The 13,826-nt window shown below is 41.8% G+C and overlaps 1 protein-coding gene across 3 annotated transcripts in view; it reads right to left on the minus strand.

The window, feature by feature from the left end:
* Positions 1–13,826, minus strand: part of LOC122562211 (dual specificity mitogen-activated protein kinase kinase 6) — a 141,115-nt gene that overhangs the window by 95,508 nt on the left and 31,781 nt on the right. For all 3 annotated transcript variants that reach the window (XM_043714911.1, XM_043714914.1, XM_043714912.1), the window contains one exon: positions 1,799–1,865. In XM_043714911.1, coding sequence (XP_043570846.1) covers positions 1,799–1,865 — 67 coding nt within the window. The remainder of the gene's footprint in view (positions 1–1,798; positions 1,866–13,826) is intronic.

The raw sequence follows: 13,826 nt of genomic DNA on the forward strand, positions 1-13,826 counted from the left end.
GGAACTACAGAACCTCAGAAGCAGACAGTGCAGAAAAGCCCCTTCGGCCCATGAATGCTGCCCCGCCATCTGAGAAACACCTGATCTTTAACCTAATCCCAATTACCAACATTTGGCCCATAGCCTTGAATGTTATGACGTGCCAAGTGCTCATCCATATACCTGCTCTTTATCTCATGCATTGCTAGTGACATCATCATCTTTTAATCAAGTGTATCAAACAGATCTGTTTTTAAACACTCATAATCAACGTTCTGCAAAGTTAAAAGTTTGCATTCACCCTCTCCTTACCTTGTGCCACTATCACCTAGACAATAGCACCTCTCGTATCTTTTATTCAACGATAACAGATGAGATCCAAGTCACGATTGCAATACAAATGCCCACTAGAGTTTGTGGAACTCAGATTCTTATGATCCTGTGAGTCATGTCTTTGTTTGTAAAATATTGTCCATGTTGTTTCATACATTTTAAAGATATTTGTCATATCAAATCATCATATGAGCATCCCTTCAAATGCAGCAATGAAATTATTCTGGTATAATTCAGGTACTGAAATAGAAGCACGCAGTAATACAGGCAAAGCATTTCAACAAGAGGAGAAGGGAACGTAATTCACAACCTCAGCATCCTATTCAACTCCATGCTAAGGTTCTGTTTCAAACACTTTCCATTACAAATGCATCCACCTGTTGAACATGACCTGTCTTTAGCCCAACAGCTTTCCATTTAAGTCTTCTGCCATTTGTCAGCTTTAGACACAAATTTTAACAATATTCTCCAACATATTAATTAGCTTAATTTTCATAAACTTCAGATCCTCCAAAATCCTGCCTCCCTTGCCCTGTCTTTGCAGTGCCATCCCAAGCCCCAGCACCATTTGAGTAAAATTCAAGTCCTTGTGTTTAAATCCCTTCGTAGCTGTGCATCTTCCTAACTCTGTTGCCTCCCTTGGTCCTCCCGCACTTGATCCACATTCCTGAAGGCCTTCATCTGCATATTCAGCTGCCTGGGACTCATGCTCTGGAATTTCTTCCCTAAACCGATCCAATTCTACAAATCTCTCCCCTCCTTCCAGACACTTCTTAAAATCCACCTCTTGAAGCAAGCCACCAGCCCACTTTTCACATGTCCTTCTTTGTTTCAACATTAATACTTTTTTTTAAATCTTCCCTCTTTGAACATATTATTCAATGTTAAAGATGTCAGATAACTTATCTGCCTTCAATGCCCAGGGACTTGAACCTTTGAATAGACTGGTCCTGTGGCTGTGCTGAGATTACTTCCTCATCAGCAAATACAAACCAAAACTCTCCCGTATGAGCAATAGCAACTCAATTCTACCTCATCTTCTCTCTCCACCCCTCCTCAAGGGCCTTTGTAATCAACCATCACCACCTCACCATCCCAACCCTAGTCCACACCCGACTGTTACCACAGGAAACATTGATTCCTGTGGAAGTCATTTCCTTCACTTAGCAAATTGTTTTCTCAAAGAGACCAAAAAACAAGTTTTTCAGGGACAGTCAAATTTGCCAACATGTAATTGTTTTATTACATATATCATGCAACAATCCCAGCTCCAATTAATAAAGATAGCCATGGTTTTTCATTCTCATTCATACCACTAACAGCGAGCTGTCCTATTTCTGATCAAACTACCTTTTCAAAACATTATGCTAAACACTGACCACCTGGCCAGCCCTTGCACATGCTCTATGATTTTTAACGAAAAAAACTTCCGCAATAATGGCTAGCATTGAATGATCCCAAGGTTCACAAAGTTGTGGCTACTTACGTGGGGCTGGCCTGTGGTTGCTCAAAAACTTCCTTCGATAACTTCAGTCCCCTGCTCTTTTTCTTACCTGTTAAAGGCATAAACCACAGAAAAAAGATGATGAACTGAGATCCAGCACCTTTCATAAGATTCAAACAGCTTCACAATATGCCATTGTGCCCTCCTGTTTTATGACTTTTACTCTGTGTTTTGCCGCACAGAATGTGGTCATTCTGACCCACCGTGTCTGTGCCAACTCTTCGGAGGCCATATCCGATTACTCCCATTCCACTCCATCCATTCATTCATTTCCTATAGCCTTACATTTCCTTTTTCTCTGGTTAACTATTTATCTAGTTCTGTTTTGAAAGTTCCACCACTCTTCATAAGACACAGTCTTGACATTAAAGACATCACAGCGATAGTCAAGGTCACGATGGTATTAGAGGAAATTAACCATGTGAAATAAAATACATCAGTGTTAACTGTAATGTAAGAATGACCTCCCAGTGATTAATCTTCAACAAATATTGAACAGAAATGACAACTGCCAATGCGATGAAGGCAAAATACAGTGCATGTAGTCATGAACATAATTAGCGTATTAGCAATTTTTAAGATTTGTAGCTCAGAATGATGATAAGTCTGTAAGTTAGCTCGCTGAACTGGAAGGTTTGTTTTCAGACATTTCGTCACCATATTGGGTGACATCATCAGTGAGAGTCTCTGGTTGAAGTGCTGGTGGTATGTCCCACCTCTCTATTTATAGGTCTTGGTTTCTTATGGTGAGTGATGCTGGAATAGGTATTAAAGGAGCAGGTTTTATTACTACCTGTGGTTTTCTGATTAGCTGACATGTATGACACGCTGCCTTAGGAGGCAGCGATCATAATATGATAGAGTTCAGTCTGCAGTTTGAAAGAAAGAAGGCAAAATCGGATGTAATGGTGTTACAGTTAAATACAGGCAATTACAGGAGCATGACAGAGGAACTGACAAAAATCAACTGGAAGTAGAACCTAGCAGGAAAGACAATAGAGCAACAATGGGAGGAATTCTGGGTGTATTTGGGGACAGTACAGAGGTTCATCCCAAAGAAAGGAAAGATTATCTTGACTGGGGTGTGGGGACTTACTCAGCCATGGCTGACAAAGGAAGTCAGGAAATGTATCAAAGAAAAAGAGATAGCCTATAAAGTGACCAAGAACACTGGGAAATCAGAAGATTGGGAAAACTACAAAAACATACAGGGGATAAAAAGAAAGAAATAAGGAAGAAGAGGATCAAATACGAAGGTAGGCTAACCAGTAATATTAGAAATGATCATAAATGTTTCTTTCAATACATAAGAAAGAAACGAGAGGTAAAAGTAGGCATCGGGCCGCTCCAAATTGATGCAGGAAGGGTAGTGCTGGGAGATAAGGAAATAGCTGAAGAACTTAATAAATATTTTGTGTCAGTCTTCACAGGAGAAGACATGAGGAATAGAATCATAGAGATGTACAGCATAGAAACAGACCCTTCGGTCTGACTCATCCATGCTGACCAGATATCCCATACCTATCTAGTCCCACCTGCCAGCACCCGGCCCATATCCCTCCAAACCCTTCCTAAATGCCTTTTAAATGTTGCAATTATACCAGCCTCCACCACATCCTCTGGCAGCTCATTCCATATACGTACCACCCTCTGCGTGAAACTCTTGCCCCATTAGGTCTCTTTTATATCATTCCCCTCTCACCCTAAACCTATGCCCTCTAGTTCTGGACTCCCCCACTCCAGGGAAAAGACTTGGTCCATTTATCTTATCCATGCCCCTCATCATTTTGTAAACCTCTATAAGGTCTCCCTCAGCCTCCAACACTCTAGGGAATACAGTCCTAGCCTACTCAGTCTCTCCCTATAGCTCAAATTCTCCAACCCTGGCAACATCCTTGTAAATCTTTTCTGAGTAATACCCCAACAATTAAGGAGAGTCAGGGGGCAGAGTTGAGTATGGTAGCCAATACAAAACAGAAAGTGCTAGGAAAGCTAAAAGGTCTAGAAATTGATGAATCGCCTGGCCTGTTGGGTTACATTCTAGAGTTCTGGGGAAATAGTGGAGGAGCTGACTGTGACCTTTCAAAAATCACTGGAGTCAGGGAAAGTCCCGGATGATTGGATAAATCACTGTTGTAACCCCCCTGTTCAAGGAAGGATCAAGACAAAAAATGAAAAATTATAAGCCGATTAGCCGAGCTTCGGTTGTTGGTAAAATTCTAGAATCTGTTGCGAAGGATGAGATTTCAAAATTCTTGGAAGTGCAGGGTTGGATTAGAACAAGTCAGCATGGATGTAGTAAGGGGAGGTCATGCCTGACAAACCTGTTCGAATTCTTTGAAGAGGTAATAAGTAAGTTAGACCAGGAAAACTCAGTAGATGTTATCTACCTAGACTTTCAAAAGGCCTTTGATAAGGTGCCTCACGGGAGGTTGCTGAGTAAAGTGAGGGCCCATGATGTTCGAGATGAGCTACTGGCATGGATTGAGGATTGGCTGTCTGACAGAAGGCAGAGAGTTGGGATAAAAAGTTCTTTTTTGGAATGGCAGCCAGTGACAAGTGGTGTCCCGCAGCGTTCAGTGTTGGGGCCGCAGCTGTTCACTTTATATAGTAATGATCTGAATGAAGGGACTGGGGGCATTCTGGTGAAGTTTGCCGATGATACGAAGTTAGGTGAACAGGTAGATAGTACTGAGGTGGTGGGGAGGCTACAGAAAGATTTAGACAGTTTATGAGAGTGGTCCAGGAAATGGCTGATGAAATCGTAACGTGAGCAAATGCGAGGTCTTTCACTTTGGAAAAAAAAACACAGGCATGGACTATTTTCTAAACGGTGAGAAAATTAATCTAGCCAAAGTCCAAAGGAATCTGGGAGTGCTAGTCCAGGATTCTCTAAAGGTTAACTTGCAGGTTGAGTCCTTGATTAAGAAAGCGAATGTAATGTTGTCATTTATCTCAAGAGGGTTGGAATATAAAAGCAGTGATGTGCTTCTGAGACTTTAGTTGGGCCTCATTTAGAATACTATGTCCAATTTTGGGCCCCACACCTCAGGAAGGACATACTGGCACTGGAGCGTGTCCAGCAGAGATTCACAGAGTGCAGATGAGGCCAGGACACTCAATGTCTTCAAGGCAGAGATTGATAAATTCTTGATCCCCAAGGAATTAAGAACAATGGGGAGAGTGCAGGTAAATGGAGTTGAAATGCCTATCAGCCATGATTAAATGGCATACTCCCACATCTTACGGTCTTATGGTCTGGTAAAATTTAACTACATCTTTGTGTAGTCCAGGCCAGTAAAAATGTCTTTGTATTTTAGCCTGTGTTTTCCTCACCCCTAAATGACCTTCAAGTGGTAGCTCATGAGTCACTCACAGCACCTCCTTTCTATACCCTACTGGCAAAAACAATTTTAGATTAGATTACTTTACAGTGTGGAAACAGGCCCTTCGGCCCAACAAGTCCACACCGACCCGCCGAAGCGCAAACCACCCATACCCCTACATTTACCCCTTACCTAACACTACGGACAATTTAGCATGGCCAATTCACCTGACCTGCACATCTTTGGAACTGTGGGAGGAAACCGGAGCACCCGGAGGAAACCCACGCAGACACGGGGAGAATGTGCAAACTCCACACAGTCAGTCGCCTGAGGCGGGAACTGAACCCGGGTCTCTGGCGCTGTGAGGCAGCAGTGCTAACCACTGTGCCACCGTGCCGCCCACAATTTGATGACTCTCTGCCTATTTCTCATCTGCTTGAATGTGTGATGGTCTCCATTTCCTCATTAAGGCATCATTTGTTAAGTAATAACACACAAGAATGCATTCACTTTCCTTCTCTATAACTGCTTTTTGATATAAATGTTTTAACTCCTCATCTTTCTGCTGTAATTCAATCAGCTTAGCAGAGCTAAAGATATTGCATGTTTACCTATTTGCTCCTTCTCTGTTCCACTGATCTGATCAAAGAGAGTTCCTGATAAAGCGATGTCAGCATCCTTATCTGTGCCTTTTGATCTCTCCTGTTCAACCTGTGCCTCTGTGATCTTGTGACCCAATTTTGTGGGAAAATTCTTGAATAAAGATTTTTCATTTCTTCAGTTGCCCGCATTTCCACTAGAGTAGGCAGCACACCTACCGGTGAATCAGCTATATCATTTACAAGGACAAAATGTATTCCTGGAGCTGACAGTTTGTCAAGTATTCCCACCACAAATTCTCCACCCTTCTCTAGACTCTCTTGCCTCACTTTACATAATTGAGCACTTTGTGTCTCACCATGAATTCCTGTTACCAATACCTTTTCTGGCAATAGTCCCTCAGGAGTGCATATCTCCTCATCCTTCAGCATTACAGGCTGAGAGAATGCTGGTCCCTTAATATTGTAACCTCCTTACCTACGACTTCTGGCCTATGTGAATAAACTTTACCCTTGCATGTATATTTTTTAAGCAGATCTGGCACTTTCTCCTTAATCAACCTCTGATCATCTTGTACATGGTCCCTTAATATTGTAACCTCCTTACCTACGACTTCTGACCTATGTGAATAACCTTTACCCTTGCATGTATATTTTTAAGCAGATCTGGCACTTTCTCCTTAATCAACCTCTGATCATCTTGTACACACTGAGACAGTTGTCTAACTTCCCTTGTGCTTTTTGTTAGTAGTCCTACAAAACTTCCAGCCTTGTCTGGTTTTCCTACATCTGGCTTTCTCCTAGCCCACCAACACTCTGATTTCGTGTGGCCCACTTTATTACAATGAAAACACCGGAGCTTTTTGACTTCTGTGTCCCCCTCAAGGGTTTCCTTTTTACCCTGTGATAAGTTATCCTTATGATCTTCACTGAGATCGACCTTTCCCTTTTCACGTGAGGATTTCTCTTTGCCCCAATTTCTATCCCTCATGTACTGAAAGTGATTCTGGAAGCCAAACTGAGTTTTATGGACCAGCTCATAATGATCAACCACTATAGCTGCTAACCTTGCTGTTTTAACTCTTTGCTCTTCCACATGGTCTCACAGTAATTCAGGCAGTGAATTTTTGAATTCCTCCAAAATAAGGGCATCATAGATTTGCTCAATTTTTAAAGCTCTTACCCATCTATCGAAATTACTCTGTTTGATCCGTTAAAACTCAATGTAGGTTTAACCAGGATCCCTCCTTAGATTCCTGAAATGTTGCCAATAGCTTATATGCACTTAAAATAGCTTTTTTCACCTCCTCATACTCCCCAGACACCTCCTCTGATAGTGATGCAAATACCTCACTAGCCCTAACTGCAAGTTTCGTTTGGATCAACCAAATCCACATTGCCACTGGCCACTGCATTTGTTTAGCCACCTTTTCAAATGAGATGAGAAAGGCTTCCACATCCTTCGCATCAAATTTAGGCAAAGCTTGAACATACTTAAACAGTTTCTCACTCGGCTTCTGCCTACCAGGGGCTTGCTCATTCTCACTCTCTTCCTCACTGAGCCTACCCTCAGCTGTTATCTCCAGCCTTTTATGCTGACTTTCCTTTTTAAGTGTCAGTTTTTGAAGTTCGAAAGCTCTCTCTCCTTTATCTCTGCTCTCTTTTTCCCTCTCCTCTGCTTTTAATCATAACGCAAACTGTTTCATTTCTGCTGCCCTTTCCTTATCTCTCACCTCTAACTCAAGCTGCTTCATTTGCAATTTAATTCTTGCCATCTCTATAGATTCCGATGGTTTCTTCAGCAAGTTAAAATGCTGACCTACTGCTGTAATTATCTCTCTTTTCCTCACAGAAGCAGGCAGTTGCAATTCTAGCTTCGCTGCTAATTCCTGCAACGTGGTCTTATACATGTTTAGCAAAACTTCCAAAGTCACCGCATCCACTTCCAGAAAATGTTTGGCGACTGAAAGAGCCATTATTATCTCGAGCTTTGTCTACCCAACCAAACCAAACACCCAAAATAAAGACACTAGCACCTACCGTTTGCTGTTTAAAATCCCGCAAAGAGTCCCCAGTCTGTTATGGACTAGGCCAGACCACTCAAAACATTCTTAAGCAGGCAGCACAGACCATAACTTTGCAATTTGTTTCACTATGTGTACAGTGAAAATTATCTGGATTAAGCTAGCGAGGTTGTACACCACATTTAAAACTGACAAACGTTTATTCACAAAATTACACAATGAAACACAAAGAACAGAATAAATAACCCCTATAGAACTCAGTCTTCTTAAGTATGCTGTTCCAAATATACATAATATACATAATAGTTCCAATAAGCAAACTCCTTTTAAACACCAGTATAAATGGAACACGTGCTTACAGGTTGAAGTTGAAGGACAGAAAGAGAGAGAGCGCGGGTTTCCACAGAGCTCACTGTTGAACCCCCAACCAGTTCAGGACTGAACTAAACTGCTCAGCTGTAGAGCTGACCACTCCCCTTTCATTATACAGGTCACTTCTAAAACATGACCAATTTGGCCTGAAGTCTTCTCTGTTTACATATAAACAAAAGGCCTCTCAAAATCCTTTTCATCTCTGTACCGAATCAAATTGATCAGAGCCCGGCCTGGTGTATTACCCCTCTGAATAAAATCAAGGACCCAGAGTGTCCTTGAGCCAAGGAGCAACTTTTGAAAAAAAAAGGATTACCTTTGTGATACGAGGACAGGCAAAACAAAGACACGCCAGAGAATTCTTAGAGGCATAAAATTCTAACCAGAACTCCATCAGTAAACAGATAGACTTAGACCCCATCTACCTTCCTAGAAAAAAGGAACCAGAAATGACATCACCCACCTCAAGAAACCAAGATCAATAAATAGAGAGGTGGGACCACCGCACCATCAGCTCTCACTGATGATGTTACGTAGTCATGGTGACGAAACGTCTGAAAACAAATCTTCCAGCTCAGCGAACTAACTTACATACTTATAATTAGCATATCCAATCAGTGCAGCAGCACATTAGCACCAATGCAACTGCTTATGAATGGAAATAACTGCACAGAGGTCAATATCCCATCACCAAACCACCCTTTATTTACTAGTGCACAGAACACTAGCTGTGGCGAGCCAGGTTGGAGTCAGTCCCATGAACTGAGGAAAATCTAAATCTCTTGTTAGTATTGGGTCAGCCAGTGCCTCCTGATTGGCCCAGGTTAACAATCCCAATCAAGGACCTTGTCGTCAACAAAGTCCACCTAGTTCCAATCACAAAGGTATATTTCAGGGGAAAGCAGGGATTGGGATAGGTTCTGCGAGCCATGCATTAACTAGGTAAAAACAATGACTGCAGATGCCAGGGTTGGAGGATCTGAGCTACAGAGAGAGGCTGAACAGGTTGGGGGTGTTTTCCCTGGAGCGTTGGAGGCTGAGGGATGACCTTATAGAGATTTATAAAATCATGAGGGGCACGGATAGGATAAATAGACAAAGTCTTTTCCCTGGAGTGGGGGAGTCCAGAACTAGAGGGCATAGGTTTAGGTTGAGAGGAGAAAGATACAAAAGAGGCCTAAGGGTCAACTTTTTCACGCAGAGGGTGGTAAGTGTATGGAATAAGCTACCAGTGGAAGTGGTGGAGGCTGGTACAATTGCAACATTTAAGAGGCATCTGGATGGGTATATGAATAGGAAAGGTTTGGAGAGATATGGGCCAGGTGCTGGCAGGTGTAACTAGATTGGGTTAGGATATCTGGTCGGCATGGACGAGTTGGACTGAAGGGTCTGTTTCCATGCTGTATATCTCTATGACTATGACTCTATGCTGGAAACCAGTTTCTAGATTAGAGTTGTGCTGGAAAAGCACAGCAGTTCAGGCTGCATCCGAGGAGCAGGAAAATCGACGTTTCGGACGAAGGGCTTTTGCCCGAAACGTCGATTTCCCTACTCCTTGGATGCTGCCTGAACTGCTGTGCTTTTCCAGCACCACTCTAATCTAGCCATGCATTAAGAATGGCTAAATACCTGTTAATCAAGGCATACATCTGAAACTAGAGATCTTGTTGATTTTGGAGAAAATGAAAGGAGAACACGGTCTTTCTGTGAAGATAAATGATACAACTGGCCAGGGTGACTGCAGCAATAGCAATACAGGTAGACAATCCTTGATCCAAAAACTCTCAGGACCAGCTGTCTTTCGGATTTCAGAGCTTTTTGGATTTCAGAATTTCAGATTAAGGATTGCTTACCTGTACTTTGTGATCTGCAGTTTCCAGCTGTTGTGTGTGGTCTCCAAATATTGACTTCATGCTTCAGTGAAAAAAAACTTTATATTTACCAAGTGATATACTTAAGATATCCAATATTTCAGAAAGTAAATTTAATTCTCCACATCACCTCATTTTACAATTCATGCTTTTATACAATTATGGACCAAACCAACAAAACATCATTAGCTCAGTCTTCAAACCATTTCAAATTATTATTTTGACTTGAAGTTATTAATGGTGCAACAGTGTTGCCTTAAAAAAAAACTCAATCGCTTAACCTTACAAACCAATTCATTTCCTTTCTTATTGTTTGTATGGCTTTGACCACACATCATAGTTTAAGGCAATAAGATAATGTGATTAAAACATTCTTGCATTTTTGCATCACAATTGCAGCTGAAGAGCACTTCAAACAGTGCCTTTTTAAAGAAATTAACTGCTGCCAGGCTCTCAAAATTATTTGAGAGAGTAGCAACCACCAACTGCTCTACTGTGACAGTTAAATAGAATTGTTACAGTACAGAAGGAGGCTATTCAGCCCCTTGTGGCTGCACTGGCTCTCTGAGTGAGCATTATAGCTCAGTGCAATCTTCCTGCCTTTGACTTTAATTATTGAAATAATGCCCGCTTAAAAGCCTCGGGTGAACCTGCCTCCACCACATTGTCAGACCGTAACTCATCTGCAGAGTGAAAAAAAATATTCATTTGCTTCTTTGGCATTTTATCTTACAACCGTGCGCTCTTGTCCTCGATCCTTTTATGAAAGAGAATTGTTTCTCCACATCTACTCTGTCCAGCCCTGTCATGATTTTGAAAACTTCTATTAAATCTCCACTCCAAGGAAGAGTCCCATTGTCATAGAGTCATTAGGTTAGATTACCTACAGTGTGGAAACAGGCGCTTCGGCCCAACAAGTCCACACAGACCCATTCCCCTACATTTACCCCATAACCTATGGGCAATTTAGTATGGCCAATTCACCTACCCTGCTCATTTTTGGACTATGGGAGGAAACCGGAGCACCTGGAGGAAACCCACGCAGACACGGGGAGAATGTGCAAACTCCACACAGACAGTTGCCTAAGGTGGGAATTTAACCCGGGTCTCTGGCGCTGTGAGGCAGCAGTGCTAACCACTGTGAGATGTACAGGATGTACTCGTCCATGTTGACCAGATATCCCAACCCAATTTATTCCCACCTGCCAGCACCCGGCCCATATCCCTCCCAACCCTTCCTATTCATATAGCCATCCAGATGCCTTTTAAATGTTGCAGTTGTAACTAGAATAGTTTTCTGCTGCATCCTGACCTCCATGATTAAGTCTCCTTTTCCTGTGAATCGAGGTTCTTCACTTCCTGACAGTGTGTGTGTAGTTGTCCTGCGCATGCAATATTTGGTGTGAGATAAGTATCAGTTTACAGCACCACCATTGGTCAGTCTCCACTTTCTCCATTCAGCTTATAGTAAGCTCACCCATTGTTGAGTAGGTTCAAAAGGAAGACTCTTTACTATCATGAGTCAGGACTTTGTTGTTTTTGACAGAAGAGGGATATCTGCTCTAGATCCTGTTATCTCTTATAATAGCAACAATATGTAAGAGTTATAAAAGAATCAACGAAATGAATTTAACTTTCCTGGTTTACAAGCTAAACCATTGTAAACATAAGTTACTTGACACTAACTGTTTTTCTCTCTGCAGTATTTAAATATGAGGTTCAACAAACTAGCTTGATTCATTGGGACCATTTTCTACATTCTCCAGCATTTAAACTCCAATTACATCCGAGATACTTGAGTTTTAAGTGGTCTGTTAAGGAAGGGATAATCAATCAAGGTTCCAGAGCTTTCTGTCTTATCCTAAATGCCTGTGAATACTGTCCAGCTTCATTCACAAGGACCGATCAGATGTTTAAGATACAAGCAGACAGGTAAATTGTATTTGCGTCTTCCAGTGAGCAACTGAAGAGGAAAAATGGTAGCGTGCAAACACTTCATATTTCATTCAGCTTTCCCACCTTCAACACCGAGTCTGAGGAATAAGCTAGAGCGACCTCACAAACTTCATCACTTGGTCAAGCTATTAATTTAATACTCCAAGCTATCCTCATCACTGAAGACTTTCGTTCTTGGAATCATTCTTGTAAATCTCTTCTACACGCTCCAATATGTTCACATCTTTCCTAAAGCACATAGAACAGTACGGAATACTCCAACCGAGGTCAAATTAGTATCTTACACAAGTTCAGCAATAACTAAGCACCTTTTGTATTCACTCTACTCTTGAACATAGGCTGGGAATGCATGCCTCTCAACGGCTCATTAAAGTACCATTATCCCAGACCATATTCAGGTTTGTGAAATCCCCCATTAAAACGACTCCATGATATCTGCGTCTCTTTGTAACTTCTTTGGAGATTTGTTTCTCTGTATCTTTTCCATTAGTTGGTGGTCTACATTGACTCAATCACGTAGATACCAAACATAAGCTCATTTCTCCAGCCTGGAAGACCACCCACCCCACATCTCAAGGAATATCTGAAGTGGTAGTTTGTTTGATTTCAAAATGATACTTTAATCTTTAAAAAGAAAAGCCTTATATACATATAGTCACTAAAACAGCTCAGTTTTACATATGGAGATCAAACAAACATTGGTTTTTGAGTTTCCTGATGGTTTCAGTACACCCAAGATATTTCTTACTTACATATCTTTGAGGCACCAGGAGGGTCCGATAATTGGACAGACCCTCATTGTACTTTGGCCGGTAGACCTTGGCTGGTGGTCTTTCCTCACTGTGCACCTTTGCTGCAGCTGTCCCAAGCTTTAGTACGTCCCTCAGCACTTGCAATGTACCAGTCTGCAACACTCAGTCAAAGCAAACTGTGTGCACTGGAAGACCAGCAAGTTTCAGGCTGACCAAGATAGCAGGTCAGCATGGACGGGTTGGACAGAAGAGTCTGTTTCCATGCTGTACACCTCTATGACTCTATAAGTGCCTGCAGACAGGTACCTTTACGTCAGGTAGTACAGAGTTCACACACAGCACTGTGCTTTCTACATTTCACTTGTGCTTGCTCATAACCTCTGTGATTCTGTTTAGATACTGCAGAAGCAGCACAATTGGAGACTTTTCCATGATTACAACTTCACTAATATTATGCTCAAAAGGTTTAACTGGCTTCCACAATGACTTGCACAGATCTAGGTGCATGTTTGAGAGAAATTATCCCAGATGGTAACAATCTTTGAGAAAAGTCTAATCTCAATCATAATTCTTAAATAATCCATTTGAGACTTAGTGCTTCAGTATCCATACAATGAGCAGAAAAGGAATGGACCTGGAGGCTAACTCCACAACAATTGGAGGTATGTGCAAAGAGGAGGTATGTTCACAGCACACTCTATAGGTTCTTCATTGCTCATGTCTACAATGGTTTAAGCGATGGCCAGGAGGAATACTCTATGTTCAATGGGAGTGGATTCCACCCTCACCGCTCTTTACAAGGCATTCAATTAAGTCTGTACTCATTGAGGCTAGCTGGAATGTAGCTCAATCTATTTTACTTGACAAACAGACAAGAAGGCTCTCACTACTTCAGTGATTCCATCCCACTTTCCAAGCATAGTTTGACAACCATTGCAGCTTTCCTTATCAAACAATTTGGAGAGGTCAAGAGATTTACTCAACGCTTCACATGTTGGAGACAGCAATAGTTCAAATGATAGCACTTCACCTCCAACGCAGACACTTACAGGTTCAAACCCCACTTCACAAAATAGAACACAAAATCTAGACTAAAACTCCATTGCCATA

This window comes from Chiloscyllium plagiosum, chromosome 24 (assembly GCF_004010195.1).
Source record: "Chiloscyllium plagiosum isolate BGI_BamShark_2017 chromosome 24, ASM401019v2, whole genome shotgun sequence".
NCBI lineage: Eukaryota > Metazoa > Chordata > Chondrichthyes > Orectolobiformes > Hemiscylliidae > Chiloscyllium > Chiloscyllium plagiosum.